Genomic DNA, 17,751 nt, shown 5'->3' on the forward strand with positions numbered 1-17,751 from the left:
CCCTCAGCGACATTTGTCCCCCAGCAGCCGCCGCCCCGCCCGCCCCTGACGTCGTCGTTGTCCCTGCCCCGGAGGCGGCGCAGGGTACTGTGGGTACGGCCCCTCCGGTCCCAGGCGGCGGGTGGGGAAAAGGTGGGGGAAGGGCGAACTACAACTCCCGACAGGCCTTGCAACATGCAGGGACGGGCTTCCGGCCGGGTCGGGGAGCCCCGCCCAGGCGGCGGGACGGCGTGGAGCTGAAAAAGCGCGGCGCGCGACTCCTCGGAGTTCCCGCCGGTGCCTCCGTCCCCGCCGCCATGAACAGGTACGGGAAGGGGGAAGAGGGAAAGGGGAAGGAAAAGGGAAAGGGGAAGGAAAAGGAAAAGGGAGAGGGGAAGAGGAAGAGGGGACTGGCGCCGCGCTGGCGGGGAGCACTTACCGCACAGAAACTCCGTCTCCGGCGGTGGGATGGGAGAAACTCTCCTGGTATCTGGGCTGTCTGTGGGCCCTCGCGGGGGGAACGGGCATCTGGGGGGACGGGAGGTCTCTGGGTGTGGGTTCTTGAGGGGCCCTCGAGTGCTCAGGGAGGGGGGCTGGGGGTGGAAACCTGTATGAAAGATTGGTCGGGGGGTGCAGCGGCCAAGGACCCGCTCCCGCCGCGGGTGGCAGCCGATGGTGGGACACGCACACACAAACACCACCACCCCCCCTCCTCCCTCATCCCTACCTCTCCCACCCCAAAACCTTTCGCCCCTCTGTTCTCCCCCCCTTCCCTCACCTTGGCGGATCCTGAGGTGCCCAAGGGCCGCCTGCGCGGCCTTTCCTCCCGCCTCTGCCCGCTCCCCGGCAGGCTCGGGGCTGCTTCGCCTCGGCCTCTGCCCTGCCCTGCTGGGTTTCCGTGGTCAGGTTCGGGTAGCGAGCGGGGGGTGAGGGGAGGATCTACAAGGGCGGCCGAGTTGTAGCGCAGCTCCCACCATCGGCTCATCTCGGCAGTCCCCCAGCGCCCCCTCTCACCCCATCCGGGAGCGAGGTGCTCTTTCCCCCCGTTAGTGTGAATCTGCCTGGCTCGGCACATACCTCCGCAGTGGTCTATGCTTGTGCTCCTCGCACCCACCGCTTTAATTCGAGTTATTCCCTGGCATGGGGGATGTGGTTTATGTGACCGAAATGCCTCCCTACGCTGAACCACAGCTTGTGCTTGGCGTCGGGACTGGCCGTACTACCGTAGCCTGTACGTTTTTCTCTGTCTGCAGGAAACACCTCCAAGAGATAGTGCCCTGCAGCAGCAATGTTGCCGCCGCCAGCAGCAGCAGCAGCAGCAATGTTGCCGCCGCCAGCAGCAGCAGCAGCAGCAATGTTGCCGCCGCCAGCAGCAGCAATGTTGCCGCCGCCAGCAGCAGCAATGTTGCCGCCGCCAGCAGCAGCAGCAGCTATGTTGCCGCCGCCAGCAGCAGCAGCAGCAATGTTGCCGCCGCCAGCAGCAGCAGCAGCAATGTTGCCGCCGCCAGCAGCAGCAGCAGCAATGTTGCCGCCGCCAGCAGCAGCTGCAGCGTTTCGGCCAGCACCAGCGGGGATTTGGACTCCAGCAAGACCTCAAAGATGGCTTCTGGTGCGGGCCTTATGAAGGACAGGCTGGACAATGAAAACACACCACAGGAACTGCATATGTTATTAGACTGTCCTCCTCAGAAACGGCAGAAGGTGAAGGAAAAGGACTTTGCTGTTGTGCGCCGGCCTCGGCTGTTCCGAGAGTCAGAGTCAGGTATTGCTATCCCAGTCGAGATTTTGTTCACTCATCAGTAGTGATGGAGGGTGGGCATCATAAGTCGTTAGTACTTTGCTTCATTGCTATTTCTCAGTAGAATATAACTTCTGCATCAGGTGGCTTTCAGGGCAAGATGGGCAGGTATGTCTACCTCCAAAACTGTGGCCCACATAAGGCATGCTTGGCTCCTGGCAGCCCTGTCTTTGTGCTGAGGGTTTGAGATATGTTTCCCAGTGTCTGCCCACTCTTGCTCCTTGGGACTTGTGTGGCACCTTAGCCCAGCAGGCCCCAAGCTGCATCTGTTGCTCTGCCGACGTCAGCTGCTGCAGGAGGTGTTTCATCTCATACAAAGCAGGACAAGGCTTCTCACAGAATGCTTCTGTGGCTGCTAGGTGAATGTGAACTGTTGGTAATGCTGTCCTTGGTACAACTTCGAAACCCAAGGAGCTTGATTTTTTTTAAAAAAATTTTTTCTAGTTGTTGTTTTTTACTCAAGCATCCAAGAAGTCAGATACTTGGGCCTGGAGACCAAAGGAGCTCAGGTCTACTTCTCTCACAGTGCAAGCTGAGGTATGCTAGAGAAGTTGTCATCATTTAAGGCTGGCCTGAGCTCGTGTTTAAAGAAATGTTAGGTGCTCTCTATTAACCCCTCTCCCCTCCCAGTAGAGAAAGGAGAGAGAATAAGGGACAGAGACTTATGGGCTGGAAACTAAACTACAGAGGTATAATGAAACAGTAGTGATGAAAAAGAAAATTATGAAATGTACACGAATACATACATTCCTTCCCTCATTGACAGTCATGTCACTACTGAGGCTGCAGGGCAAGCCCTGGAAAAGTCCTAGGCTTAGCCTCTGGAGTCAGTGGCAGCTGGGGGCTGGATGCAGAAATGCAGTAATTCAGGAGGGCATGGATTGGGATGGAATCCTCCTAGGATGTTGGCCAAGGATGAATAGAACTTGACCAGTGTGATCCCTCACATTTATACTGAGTATGACACATATGGAATGCAGTACTTCATTTGGTCAATTTTGGTCAACTGTCTGGCTTGCTTCTCCCTGAAGGAGGGTTGCAGTTGTGAGTCATTTACTTGTTTTTCTTTTCTGAAGCACAAGATGTTTTTCAGAGCCCAGCAGTGGCCTTGGTTCTGCATACCATTCTCTAGCTCTTAACTATAAACATGGAGTGTTATCAGTCCTAGAAGCAGATACTGACTGAAAAACATGCTCATAATTTCAGCAGGTGCAGCTACTTAGAAGAGAGTTCTCTGAAAGGAAAATTACAGGAAAGAAAATGGGTTCTACCTTGTCCCAAACCAGGACAGGGGCAGCATCTCTGTTCCTGTTGCAGATAAGCTGTGAGCAGTGTAAGGGACACTATCAGGGAGCTACAGGCAAGGTGAAGTAAAGGGTGTAAGGCTCCTGGGCTGGAAAGATGCTGGCAGAGATACATAGACACAACCCCTTTGAAGAAGCAGCTATAGAATGCTAGATTCCTTTTCTTAGTATCAAGATGTGTTTACAGTGATTACGGGATGAAAAATAAAGACAAAAATTCTCCAGACGGTAGGCTGTCATATGGAAGGTAGGAATGCCCTCAGACCAGCCTGCTTTCAAGTAAGAGTACTGGGCCATAGGTAGTTCGTTTTGTGCTTCACCTCCCCCAAATCTCCCCTGTGAAAGGCAACACCACCTGGAGCCTTAGATCTACCTGTCAGAAGTTGAGATCACACCAGCTCCTTTCAGATAATTCTTAGGGCATGGTAATTAGCATGCACATTTTAAGGAGAAGTTTGCAGTGTCTGCTTTTCTCTGTGTACCATGCAAAAGCATAGCTCACCTTCTGGGGGCATGAGATACATAGGGAAGGATGGGCATTTCAACAGCAGGAGTAGGTAAAGAATAAAAGGAAGTAACTGATGCTCCTGTTTCCAAAATAAATATGTGACGAAAGATTATTGTCCCTTTTTCAGAGGAATTGTTTTTCCATAGCTTTAATATGTTCACTAAGTAGATGTTACAGATTTGCCAGTCATACCTAGGCATATATGGGAACAGTATATTCCTAAAGTGAAGAGTTGAAGGTAAGTAGTGGGCTGATATCTGTAGAGGTGCTTTTAACAGACAAACCAAATGAGGCACTTAGTCAGCAGGCAAAAATGAACCAGCTTTAACTAGAACACATGTGCTCTTTCCCTAAAGGTGTATCTTGGAATGCACTTCCAGATGAATTGATTTTGGGAATCTTTGCATATTTGCCCCTAACTGACTTGATCAGAGCTTCTGTGGTTTGCAAGAGATGGCGTGGACTTTCGTAAGTATTGCTAAGAAAACCTTTGCTTCTGGAGCCTGTTAAATGACCTGGTTCTCATCTTGTTTATTCATGTGTAATTTAATTTATGCTGTATGTGGGTTATATGTATGTATGACCAAAGAATGACTCGCGTATTACAAAAATACAATAGTAAATTAGTAAATAAAATCAGTACATTTATATTAGCAAATTGTGTTAAATAACTTTACTTCTGTCTTTTGTGACACTGAAAGCTTTCTGTGGTTATAGATCTCTAACTCACTAACAAAATTCTTTGCCTTAGGTTTGATGAATCTCTGTGGCAGAGTCTTGACTTGACTGGTAAAAACCTGCAGCCAGGGGTGATTGGACAATTGCTGCCTGCAGGTGTTACTGTATTCCGCTGCCCAAGATCATGTATTGGAAATCCATTGCTTAAAACTAGCAAGTAAGGCTTTTCTGGCATGTTTCTTGATTCTGAAACCATGTCTCAATAACTCAGTTTCTTTGTGTATTTTTCATTTTAAAATCTCTACTACGAGCAGCATTTGTGCTGTTTCTGGAGTGTGGAAGAGCTGATCAGTGGCTATCTGATCAGTGTGTTGAAGTGAGAGGATCTGCATTCACCTCTCAGTTATTTAAAACAAAGTTAGTGTGGGTTTTTTGTTTTTTGGTTTTTTTTTTTTTGGTCAATTTATATCTTGTAGAACAAAGAATTGACAGCGTCTCCAGCATTTTTATCTGGGAAGCTCAAAATAATTAAAGCTGAGCAGCATATACTTTCATCTGCTACAACAAATCCTATAAATACCTTGAAGATTTCTGCAGTTTTGGCTATTAGCATAGCAGCAGGCCTGCTGAGCTTAGTATGTCCTGTGTGCAGCTGAATACAAAAGTGTATTTTCCTTTTTTAGACCTCTCAGAGTGCAACACATGGATTTGTCCAACTGCACAGTGGCTGTTGAAGACCTCCATAGTATTCTTTGTCTGTGTGAAAATCTGCAGAACCTCAGTTTGGAGGGATTAGCGCTTTCTGACAAAATCATGAGGTGAGTGACATGTTTGGCAACATCCAGAAAATACCTTCTGTTTGGTACTGTCATTTTGGGCAGGCTAGTGAAAGACTGCAGGTAAGAATTGCCAGTTGTGCAAGTCTTTTGGAATGGTCTATTGTAGGCACGTAAGAGAGCTAGCTGGTGGGCTAAATGAGCTAAGGTGAGCAGGAAACATGTTTCTTGGTGTTATGGTATTTTTTTCCCCTTATGGTAGGGGGAGCCTGGAGAAACTAAACTGCTCATCTCTCTAGGAGTTGTGTCCATTGGCTGTTCCTGCACCCAAGCTGTACAGCAGAGCTACTTCTATTTTTCCAGGTGTGCTCCCAAGAGAACTTTGTGTTTGGCACACAGGTTTCTATTTCTGGAAAGACACTAAAGGGTATGCAGGCAACCCTCTGTTCAGTCAGGTGGTTGTAGAGATGCCTGAGACCATGGGTCAGATGGCAGAGACTCTAGGTGTCCTGCTTTGTGCTTTTAAGTTTTCTTATTCATTCCTCACACCAAAGGGGGAAAAAACCAAAAAAAAACAACCCCAACCCCATAAACCAAAAGAAAACAAAAAAAAAAACAGAGCACAAATGTACTGGTATAGTTTGACTTTTAATAGCAGATTTCTCCACTTAGTGGTCAGGGTGAACCAGAAACCAGAGGACTGAAGTGTTCTGTTACCACCCTCTGCCCTGCCAAGGGCAGATAAAGGGGGAATAAGGAAGAGAGAAAAAGTAAAACAGGAACAGGGAAGAGATAGTAACACATGGGGTGAGGAATAAATATATACAAAATCTGATTGAGCTGATTGCAGATTTAAGTGTCTGAGGGTTCCTTGTGGCAGGACCAACTGAAGAGAGGTATCTACGGCTCTTCCCAACACCCAGTGAATTTTGATCCTGCAGAGCACTTGGCAAGCTGATGATAAAATGAGAGCCTCTCTGAGAGGCAAGACCAGCAAAGCACCAACGAAAAAGGTAGCAGGAAGGAGCAGACTTCCAGTCTTGGCTCTTATGGAGTATATCAGGAAATAAGAGTGAATACTGACCACTCACTCTTCTGCCCCTTCCAGATTCCTCGGGGTTTTAAAGACCCTCTCTGTAGATGCTTGTATTGGTCAGGTAAAATTAGCCTGCTCCCCTTAAGTCATGAGAGCAGATTTAAAAATTAAAAATTGGGTGCTAGTCAGGCACAAATGATGTGATTTTCCTGCCTCATGTACAAATGTAGATACTGGGTGTAAGGGCTTTTCCAGGTTTTGTCAGTGGCATATCTGTGCTAGTCTTGCAAATAAATGCATTTAGGGAGATACTGTTCGGCCTTGTGTTTTGTTCTAGAATTACCTCCGTCTTGGGGAAGGAGGGCTTCAGAAATGATTTCTTTGTCTTTTGTAGAGGTATAGTCATCTCTAATAAGCTGTGGTGTGTACTTAATGGGATGCAACAGGAGGAGGTGAAAATAAATTGTTTTGTTTCAAATGTAGAAGTTTCAAATGTAGAAGTTTATAAATAGGCAGACTTGTCAGGAATGTAAATTAGGCACATGTCGTTCCAAAACTTCTGTGATGCAGTAGGCTAGAGTTGAGCTTCTTAGTGACTTCTAGATTGGTTGTTTTACTAGATGTATTGCTGCATGTTTAACAAATTCTGTTCCTGGGATCTTAGCTCTTGAGAAAAATCACACATCCTAGCAATGCAAACAGCGTTCCAACATTTAAATTTTATGAGTCTTTTTCTTTTTTTCTCTCTGCAGGAGCCTTGCTAAGAATTCTGGTTTGATTCGACTAAATCTCTCTGGATGCTCTGGCTTTTCTGCAGAAGCACTGAAGATGATGTTGATCAACTGTTTTTCGTAAGACAAAAACAGTTTTTGCTGTTCCTGAGGAAAAGCATCCTTTTTTTTTTTTTCATAGGCATTCCAATTGTATTTGTCTGTACTTTTTTGAACCTGTTTCTATTCCTAGGTGCCTAACAACAGTTTATTGTTAGCTGAATAGTCTGATAGTTTCTTCCCATCAGGCTTTTTCATCTTTAATAGACAAGATGTACTTCAGTAGTTTTCCACAAGTTTACTTAATCATCCTTAATGGAAGTATTGTTGATGGGTAAACCTCATTTGTGTTCCTTTGATTCTTATTTTCTTCATGAAAGCAGTATGTGATCCTCACAAAGTATGTGTTTTGAAACTGATAAGTGGAGAGTCCCAGAACTGCTGTAGTACTCTTGAGTACAGCATGAAAGTCAGAAAAACTGTGCCTGTCTATGATGGAATAATCGTTCAGTAACCTTTTACTTTATGAAGCACTGTGTTCAGATTGGCAGTTCCACTGATTCTGCTGGCAGAAAGTCACTGAACTGGAGCCCCAGGCAGTCTGGGATTTAGATCCTGATCTATCTGCTGACTTTCTGTGAGATGCTGGACAATCTCCTTAATCTTTGCTTCTGCAAAAGCATGTTTTTAATCAAACCAAAAGCAAAGCCTTTATTTTTTTTTTTCTGCCTTTCATGGATAGATAATGCTTTCTATTGCTTGGCTCATGAAGTCTTGAGAATGGCAGACCATACAGTGCACAGATGGAAAACCTGAGTCTAGGAATGCTAGTGACAATTAAACTTTTTTCATTCACATAGGGATAGCCAGCTGAACGCTCTAGTTGTGCTGTTCACTGAGTCTTTGTCTTCTGGTTACATCTAGAACACCTCCACAAAAAAACAAACAGGCCAGTTAGGTGATGGCTATAGGTAATTGAGCACGTAAAGAGAGCTAAGGTCACAGTATGGCCAGTGCTTCTATAAAACTATGAAGTATTTTGTGCTAATTAGGATTAGTTGGTTATCTGATCAGTGCTAATAAAGGATGGTCTTTTTCTTCTCACAGTGAACATCGGTTCAGTAGTAACAGATTAAGGTCACAAACCTACAAGCAAGATGAAAAACTGTCTCCCTGTCTCCCTCTAGAGAGAGCCATTTCACTTCCTAAGATGTTATCGAATCATTCCAGTTAAAAGTGGTCTTGGGAAATCACTTTAACACCTTATCCTTAGCAGGGTCTAAATTGAGCTCTGGCCAGGTTAATGAGGACTTTTCTCTAGTTGTATCTTGAAGTCATCCAAATGCAGATTCCACAGTGTTGCTGTGCAACCTGCTCCAGTGCTTAATTATTTTCCTAATGAAATTTGTAATCATAAATACAGGAAGTTGGTGATAAGTGTGCTACAAGTATCAACTGTAATAGATAATACCAGAAATTAAACTATTTCAGTTATTCTTCCAAACAACTCTTCCTTTTTTTTTTTTGTGTAGGTTGGATGAGCTGAACCTCTCTTGGTGTGATTTCACACCCACACATGTCCGAACAGCAGTCAATCACATTACTGAAAAAGTAACCCAATTAAATTTAAGTGGATACAGAACGAATCTAGGAATAAGAGGTAAATAGCAGTGTGGCAAACCACTATGGTAGAAAGCAGCAGGCTTTATATTTTGGTTGGCATCTGTTATGTGTATTGAAGAATCATGCACGTAACTCTTCTTTCTTTTGTGAACAATTCAGCTGCTTCAAGGTCTTTAGCTCAACATAATTTACAGCTCGTGACCTTGCTTTTAAAGCCATTCTCCAACAGTCCATTAATTGCAAAATAGTTTGAGCAATTCAGCTGTATTTTAGTTCAATTCATAAATCATAAAATTTGAATGGTTCACTAATCATCATAACGTAGGGATTGTTTTCTTTAGTTTTTGCATGTGAATTCTGAAATACCAGAATTTTCTTGCACATTTGTTAGCCCCTTGCTAATAATAGTGGCCTTTCAGGCAAAACCTGAACCACAGGTGGTTCTGTGATATTTACAGACAATGAAAAGATGGCCCTGAGAATTCACAGTTTATACCTGGAAAACCATAACTTTGTCATGCGGAAGGAACTTTATATGGGTAAAAATGGAGATGCCTAAACAACGTATATAGGGTATTTGTGTGGAATATTTCTGGTGTTTTGTAACCCCGTGTAAGAGTTTCAAGCATCTCACCATTACTACATCTCAGATTTTGACAGCAGTATAGTTTGAATTAACTTGTTTGCCAAGTTGTTGGTGCTGTTGACACTTCTTTGGATTAAATGGATCTCTTTCTGAGAGTTAAAAACATCCTTTTAAGGTATCTTGGTAGGCTTACAGCATGTTGTCTCCGTGAATCCTTTTCACAAAGTTGTGTTTCAGTAGTGAGCATATATGGAAGTGAGTAACCTGTCTAAAGCAAATTTGTCTTGTTATTGAACGGTGGACTGACTTTGTGTGACGTCTTTTCAGATGTTGAAACACTGGTGACAAGATGTCCTTACCTTATCCATTTAGATCTGAGGTAGGAAGACCTGCAGAAGACCTTAAATCCTTATGGTTAAGGGTTTGCTAATTCTATTGTCATGCATTGATTATACAGCAATAATGATTGTATAGAAGCTGCACAACTAAAAAATATTTTCTATGCTAAATGTACAGAAGACTTGCAAACTGTCATGACATAATCTGGAGCAGGTAACTAGAAGATTTCTTTGTTACCCCAGCATTAATGTTCTGTACATACAGAATTAACAAGTGATGGTAGTTGATGCACAGAGTGGAAAGGAGCATTTTGGGTGCATATAGTTAATGAGCCTAGCATCCTAGAGAGGGTTTAAGTCAGCTCTAAGTGTGTTACTTGGCTGTAGATGTACAAAAAAATTTTTTTAATTGGTGAATAGGTATATTTCAAAATTGTGAAGTCATTGCCTTCTTGAGTTCTGCTGAAGAATATTTGCCTACACAGAAGCTTCTGCTTCACTTGCCCTTCAGTGAAAATAAAAATAGCCCCCCCACAACACACACACTAGACATGGGTTGCTTCCATATCAAGCAAAAAATACTTCATTGGTAGAAAAAGGTGAAATTCATTTGTGTATTTATCACAAATATACAAAATTTACTGCTGATTTATACTGAAACCTATTTCCTATGCTCTCCTGTACAGTGACAGTGTGGTGTTGAAGCCTGAGTGCTTCCAGTATTTCCGTCGACTCCTCTTTCTACAACATCTGTGTCTTAGCCGATGTTACCAGATAACACCTGCAGCCTTAGTGTAAGTAATCTCTAAATGTCTGTGGTTTTCTATGCATAAAGAGGTTAAGTTAACTTACCTTGCTTTATTGTATGTTTAGAATTTTAAGTTGTGTTTTGAAAAACTTACTGGCATAAGGAACTAGGAATAAAGAACTGAGATAAAGTAACCTGACTGCTTGAGCATGTACCTTTGAGAATCTAGACTGGAACTAGAGATGTCTGAGTGAGAACCTGGGATGCCAGTCTGTGCTCACGGACCTTGCTGCTCAGTATGTGCATCGTGTCTTCCCTTATTGGCATTAATACTTCTGATATTAATTACTGAGAGGTACAACTGTAAGTTCCAGTCCTGCCAGTGGCCAATATTGTGTCACTATTAGGCTTTCAATCATGCAGCAAACAAGGTTTAGTCCTTTGGAAAATGAAGAGTTGGCAGTACTTGCTGACTAGCTCATCTGTTTATAGTCCATGTATGTACCAGTATTGGTTATTGATTCCCAAAATGTTGTAACAATTTGAGACTGGGAGTACCTGGGACTTGAGGTCTTCAACCCACATTGTAAAATTTCACCTGGGGCAATTCCTTCCACTTGTTCTAAGTATCTAAGTACAGGAAAATCAAAGGGAAGAAACCAGTTTGGTTTTGCTGTGTGTGAGAGAGACAGCAGGTAAGAAGCAATTTATTCAGCTGGTATCCTGAATTATCAGTTCAGAGAACTAATTTCAATTAGATATGATTTTAAAAGTAGGAAGGGGAGCTTAGTTTAAGAAGTGCCTTACTTCTAAAAAAGTAGTAGAAATGCAGTTATGTAATTTGGGTACAGACTGCAGAAAAGTGTTCAGGTTCACGATTAATTTAGTATGTTTCTCTTTCTAGAGAACTTGGTGCAATTTCAACATTAAAGACTCTTCAGGTATTTGGAATAGTGACTGAGAGCTCCCTAAAAATCCTCAAGGAAGCACTTCCTGATATTAAGATCAATTGCTCACATCTTACAACTATTGCAAGACCGACGGTTGGCAGCAAAAGGAACCATGAGATCTGGGGCTTCAAATGCAGATTGACACTGAGGAACCCTAGTGCCCCGAGAGGTACAATGAACTGGCTGTGATGGACCACTGTGGTACTGAAGGTCCTTGTGAAGCAGAATGCTGGAGTACCCTTACTGTTATTGTGAAAAGCATTCTAACTTGGTCTTATGCCTTAATGTAGTTTCAAGTATTTTTACAGTATTTTTGTACTTAAAGCCTTTTAGAATTCTGATCCATGAGCAACTGCAGGATTTTTCTTGAATGATTTTTACAGGAGAGTTTTGTTTTGAAAAATATCATGAAAGAATCATAATTAAGCCGTCAGCCTTTGGCAACTGTTGCAGTTCTGATGAAGGTTTTCTTGCCCTAAGGTGTTCTAAAGGTGCTTTTGAGTAACTTCCAGCTCTACAACTTCTGAAATGGCTTGTAGAGGTAGTAGATATCTTAGTAAGGCATATTAAGGAATTGTCCTGGTCTGAGATTACAGAATTAAAAATTAATAATAGCATTAAATTTAAGATGTACAGTGAGATGAGAAGCTACACACTGTTTGGGAAGGGACAGAGGACAGTCTGAAAGTGCCAAACCTGATGATGGTAAATAAGGGATGTCTGCACAAAAGCAGATAGGTGACGGCTAAATGCTTTCAAACTTAAGCAGTACACAGGACCTACAATGATGTTTTTCTTTAACAGACCACAAGGTAACATCTAATTTTAGTATTTTTCATTATTAGCAAAATGCAATCAGAAAAGCCCATTCAAAATGAGCTTCTGCAAAAGTAGAGGCTGGTTATTGGTTTCATGATGTGGTGCTGTTTTCTGATAAAATCTAACAGGCCTTAACATGGCTTCTGTGGTCTTGGTCTTGGATACAACTTCTTAAAAATGTTCCCTTCCTTTAAGAGAAAAATCTTTCATATGGAACTGATAAATTGGCAAAAATCATGCAGGGGGAGGGCTCAAATGGCTCTCTAGATCTTAGACCAAGACCTGGGACAGCAGTGTTAGAATGCAGAAAGGGAGAGGTACTTCAGTGCTATCAAGCAATCTAAATTTCTCTTATAATTGTTTGTTCGTATCATTTCACTTCTTGTATCTCTAACACTAAGTATTACTGTCTAATGTTCTTTTTTGAAAGTAATGAAAAGCACTGTTCAAAAAAAACCAAACAAGTAGTACTTTAATAAACTTTGATCTGATCATAAGGGTTCTTGTGTGTAAGCCTCGAATGTTCCAGCAAGTCTGTTACTTGAGTAGTCTGATTGCAAATCATCAATGTGCTGCTATTGTCCCCAGGAGTGCAATAAGCAAACAGCTGTTTTGTTCATGGATGTTTGTTAGCCTACAGCATTACTGCAGGGCAGTTCCAGAGGCAGTGTTTCCTATCTTAATCTGAAGAAAAAAGTTCAGGAATAAATACCTGGTGGTACAGAACAGATTAATTATTGTGGATAGATTATATGAGCAGCAGAATTTGATATTTATTTTCTACCTTGTAGCAAACAGAGCATTCTTATTCTGTTTTTTGGTTTTATTAAACTTAACATTATGAATAACATGTAGGTCAGTAATGGCCGTGTGCCCCTTAGAAAGGGGTTAAAGGGACAGGCTGGGAACAGAGTGATTGGAGAGCAGCCAGGCAGAAAGGGAGCTGGGAGTCTGGATTGCCAGGAAGCTGAACAGGAGCCAGCACTGTGCCCAGGTAGCCAAGAAGGCCAATGGCATCCTGGCCTGTAACAGGAACAGCATGGCCAGCAGGTCCAAGGAAGTGATTCTGCCCCTGTACTCAGCACTGGTAAGGCCACACCTTGAGTACTGTGTCCAGTTCTGGGCCCCTCAGTTCAGGAAGGAGATTGAGGTCCTGGAGCAGGTCCAAAGGAGGGCAACTAGGCTGGTGAAGGGACTCCAGCACAGAACCTATGAGGAGAGGCTGAGGGAGATGGGGGTGTTCAGCCTGGAGGAGGCTCAGGGGAGACCTCATCACTCTCTACAACTCCCTGAAAGGAAGTTGGAGCCAGGTGGGGGCTGGTCTCTTTTCCCAGGCAACCCTCATCAAGACAAGAGGGCACGGTCTCAAGTTGTGCCAGGGGAGGTTTAGGTTGGACATTAGAAAGAATTTCTTTACCGAGAGGGTGATCAAGTGTGGTGGATTCTCCATCCCTGGAGATATTTAAAAAGAGACTGGATGTGGCACTCAGTGCCATGGGCTGGGAACTGCAGTGGTAGTGGATCAAGGGTTGGACTTGGTGATCTCTGAGGTCCCTTCCAACCCAGCCAATTCTATGATTCTATGATTCTAAGTATATGTTGTGAAAGTTGGAGAGAGATATGAGACAGGAGGATGCTCAATACTGTAATGCATGTTTGCAGCCTTAGGTTTATGACTTAAATTACCTCAAGGGAAAAAAATCTTTGCAGCACAGCACTGTTTGTAAATTCCGTTTCTCCCTTTGCAGAAGTGTAAGCCCACACTTCTCTTGCATTCAATGAAGATGTAAGGAACTACTGTATTGCAAAAAATTACTGGATTGGAGGAAATGTTCCCTGAGCTGCCACTAACTTGTCATCAGTTAAAAAAAGAAACTTGTCCAAGCTATGTGTAAACCATGGCGAAGAGTTACCACAAATACATTCAACATCTAAAAGACGATGCTTAAAAATCCTGACAGAATTGTAGCAGTATGGCTTTTGTTAGAAGAAACAGTCCTGGACTGTTGTATTTTTAAGTACAGGGTTCAATGTTGGAAGAAGACATTTCTCTTGTAGGTTTATTGGTTATGATGGCAGCTGTAGCACAATGGAAATCTTCTGGGCAAGGTGCACCTGAATAAAAAAAATCACGTGGTAGCACCAATCTGTATCAAAAGCTGCATTTTACCTAAAGCATGAAGGCTTAGAACCCTTATTTAAAACTAACTGCACAGTGTCAGAAGAATCTAAGCACATGAAGCACTTCTGCAAGTTGAAGTAAGGCACAGGACAGCTTCTTGTATCTACTAAGTTTTTAATTTTTATTACATAATGTAAAAACACCACTTTTTAAAAAAAGCAAAGAATGACAGGTCTTACTTAGCAGAACACAGTGTGGACTGGCACTAAATGAAAAGATCATGGATTTGATTCAGCAGGTAGGTGATGTGCAGAGTTCACTGCCAGTCCAGGCAGATTAAATCAGTGTTAAACCAATACTCAGTCCTGTCAGAGAATACTGACTACCAGGTAAGTTGTCTGTACTGCAATCCTTTATAATAAAGGATCCTTAAAAAGGATTCTACAATTCTTCCATAAAAAAGGTAGCTGCTTATTGTTTATTATAAATCTCTGAATCATCCTTGTTAGCATCAAGCATTCACCAGCAAATGCTTCAACAGAAGTGCAATAAAATATAGACAAAACCAGTAGAGGCCACTCATGAGTAGGCCAGGTTTCCATTTTGCTAAGTAAGGTAGGAGTTATACTGAAATTTCTTACTGAGCCCTAAACCAGGGCCATAAACCAAGATCATACTTTGGCTCTCTAGGACCTTGAAGACACTGTTTTTTAGTCTCAGCATTTGCAATAAGGAATGACAGGCTTCAGTCATAAATTAGTGTTAATGCCACTGGTGGGCTGTTTGGTTTGTGGTTTGTTTTGTTGTTTTTTTTTTAAATCTTAATAGCATTTTGACTAGTGCACTAGACAGAGGCATTTAAAGCACCCTTAACTGCTTACAGGTGGATCAGAAATAACTAAAGCACCTTAGTCAGCAGCCAGCTTTTCAAAGAAAGATTAGTCTTGCATCTTTAAATTTAGACCAGTTTTACAAATTATTTTGGGCACTAGGAGCTTTTTTTTTTATTTCCTAAACTTAGCAGATTTTGAATGAGTATTTGGCTACTTGATTATCCCCATTTGGTCTGCATACACAAACACTGATATCTTGTTCAAAAAACCACCAGTATCACATTTTCTTAAGACTGAATGGTCTGGTCAAATCAGTTTCCTCTAAATTCTGGTTTAGAGTGAATACAAATACTTAAGTAGTACAAGGAAAAAATCCTTTATCCCCTTAATCCACCTATAAAGATCAGTTTGCATTTTCTGATTGGCAATAAACTGACGCCATACTGAAGAACATCTACATTTGACCTGAGAACTTACGTTGCACAAGTCTCCTCATTCAAAAGTGGTTTGAACAAAACACACTTTTGGAAATCGATCTGTAGTAGACAGAACAAACATATTTGTTTCAAGTCAGATAGCAGAAGAGTTCCTTCTGTAGGAATCATCATTTTGTCACATTCTGCCCTCATCTATGCAATTTGCAGAGACTTTCAAAGGCAGCCATAGTTCACAGTTTCTCCAAAGCATTATGCAAAAATTCACTTCTAGAATTAGTTTTTTCTCACTTACCTAACACATGATCAGAGGTATGTAAAATTAAAATTGATTTGTTGCAAACTAAATATCAGTAGAATTCAGCATAGGATTGGAAATTTGAATTTATCGAAATTTAAATGTGAAAAACTGGAGGACACACAGGTATTTAATTGTGCCCCAACTAAGCACCTAGCACATCTATAAAGAAACTCAGAACCTAAAATTCCAAACTATTCAACTTAATAAGGCCAAATATCATTCTTAGTGATAGTAATGTAAATACACAACTGTGACTTAACACCCACTAGCCAGCTAATCCATTCAGTGAAGGAATATATCTTATGTCAACATGTTCCCTGTAGTTTGTGTATTCCTACTAAAGGACTCAAGAAAACTCTTGGGTTTCAAGTCCCTCTCTAGCCTAAGAGAAAAGGTAAGAGCTTCCTCATCCAAGATGTGATTAAACCAAACTTTTACTTTTCATGTAAATCTACAAAGTAGAAAAAATATTGGAAGAGGAAAAAAAACCAAAACCACCAAGTTTCACAAGTTGTATGAAACTACAAAGTTGTAAAATTTTTCAAAAGCATATAAAAGGTTTATATTTCAATTTCTATTACATAATCAGGATTTACCAAAATCTATATATTCTTGCATCAGATTGCTACATTGACAGTCAGCTTCTTTACAAAAGTGTATGTATGAAGGTATTTAGTTTCATCAGTCCCAGACTGTTACAAAAAACTGTACATCTGAATATTTAATTCTACTGACTTAATACTTGAACCCATCTACCTGTGTTTAAAAAGATGCTCTTTAATGTTTGCCTTGGATGTTAAAATGTCAATTTTCACTGAAGTTAGAGCTAAGACTTCAGATATATGTTGTTTTACAGCAGACACAAAAAGAGCTTAAACATCAGGCTAAGGTTTCCCCAACCCCAAGGAATGAAATAGCATCTCAAGCTTCCTCCAAATGGTTTTGCATCCTAAAAGGCCAACTTCCAACATCATGAAGCATTGTTATGTTCTGTCTGTGTCCAGGAGTTCCCTCTCTGGCTCCAGCATTGTTTAGCAGAAGACACGAGGATCCTTTATTCTTCCAGCAGAACAGTGCACAGTGCATCCTCTCTATCAATCATTATTGAAGCTATTGCCCCATCATTGAATTCGAAAGATGTTCCTCCATCTACAACCATACATGCATCCCAGCAACGGGAACGGACACAGACTCTGCAAAAAAAAAAAAAAAAAAAAAAAAAAAATTTTTTTTTTTACAAAATAGAGTAAGAAAACCCCTGAGTATTTCACATAAGCACTTACCTGAACAACAAAACTGGTTCTTGGGACATTCCTTCAAACATGTCAGTAAATGCTTAATAATGCTGAGGCATTTAAAGAATAATTCAGCATGCTACTACTAGGCACTCCACTCCCCCAGCCTATCAGTATTTTGTACATACACAGCAGAGTCCAGAGAGGACTGGACAACTTGTACAATTTGAAACTATTGCTCCAGGAATCTGACAACAGTCCTTGATACCAAAAGCGGCAGTTAGGGTATATTTCTTATAAAAAGCTACGGATGATCCTATTTAGTAGTGATTTACTTAACCTTTCATAGAAATGTTTTCAGTTAATTCATGATTCTAATGTATGTTGTTCATGTTAAGTGGAAGATGCAGGTTCAACTTACAATGCTGCAGATTAGAATAACTGAATATTAATGCAGTCTATTTTGTTACATGAATGATTCATAAAGAGAAGTAACTTCAAATGCAAAGTTGAAGGTTGGAATCCTTGCCAGACAACATCCTAAATAAGTGTGGCAGCATATTACTGTGGATATTACTGTTAATATCATTGAGCTATGAAGTCTAAGCTTGTAAAATTTAAGGCAGCTCTTTTAGAGCTAGGCAAGACATAAGCTAACTAAGCTGTCTTCCTCTTCATTTACCTTTAACAGGAAAATTAACTCAACCATTGGAATTTATCCTTTAGCATGTGTAGAAATTGAGAACACTACAAATTAAACTTTATTCATATTGCTAAGTGTAAACCAATAGCTATGCCAGAACAGCTGAATGTGCAGTTGCATGTGGATGTGTGCGATTGTTTCTGATGTCAGCCTTGGTCTACACAAAGTTCTCATCGCAACTGAAGCAGCAATTTTCCAGTGACTTAAATT

At 41.7% G+C, this 17,751-nt stretch overlaps 2 protein-coding genes across 3 annotated transcripts in view; one reads left to right on the forward strand and one right to left on the reverse strand.

Moving 5' to 3' along the window:
- Positions 1-32: 32 nt before the first annotated feature.
- SKP2 (S-phase kinase associated protein 2) lies at positions 33-12,410 on the forward strand. Its single transcript, XM_071731779.1, has 10 exons — positions 33-304; positions 1,410-1,741; positions 3,946-4,057; positions 4,341-4,484; positions 4,951-5,085; positions 6,832-6,930; positions 8,382-8,509; positions 9,386-9,437; positions 10,083-10,190; positions 11,049-12,410. The coding sequence occupies exons 1-10, from the start codon at positions 297-299 to the stop codon at positions 11,281-11,283; spliced, it is 1,353 nt and encodes a 450-aa protein (XP_071587880.1). The 5' UTR covers positions 33-296; the 3' UTR covers positions 11,284-12,410.
- Positions 12,411-14,189: 1,779 nt separating this feature from the next.
- The window catches only part of NADK2 (NAD kinase 2, mitochondrial), a 31,207-nt gene continuing 27,645 nt past the window's right edge, over positions 14,190-17,751 (reverse strand). For both annotated transcript variants that reach the window (XM_071730367.1, XM_071730366.1), the window contains exon 12: positions 14,190-16,796. In XM_071730367.1, coding sequence (XP_071586468.1) covers positions 16,658-16,796 — 139 coding nt within the window. In that variant the 3' untranslated portion in view covers positions 14,190-16,657. The remainder of the gene's footprint in view (positions 16,797-17,751) is intronic.

The sequence above is a fragment of the Heliangelus exortis genome, chromosome Z, assembly GCF_036169615.1.
Source record: "Heliangelus exortis chromosome Z, bHelExo1.hap1, whole genome shotgun sequence".
Classification (NCBI taxonomy): domain Eukaryota; kingdom Metazoa; phylum Chordata; class Aves; order Apodiformes; family Trochilidae; genus Heliangelus; species Heliangelus exortis.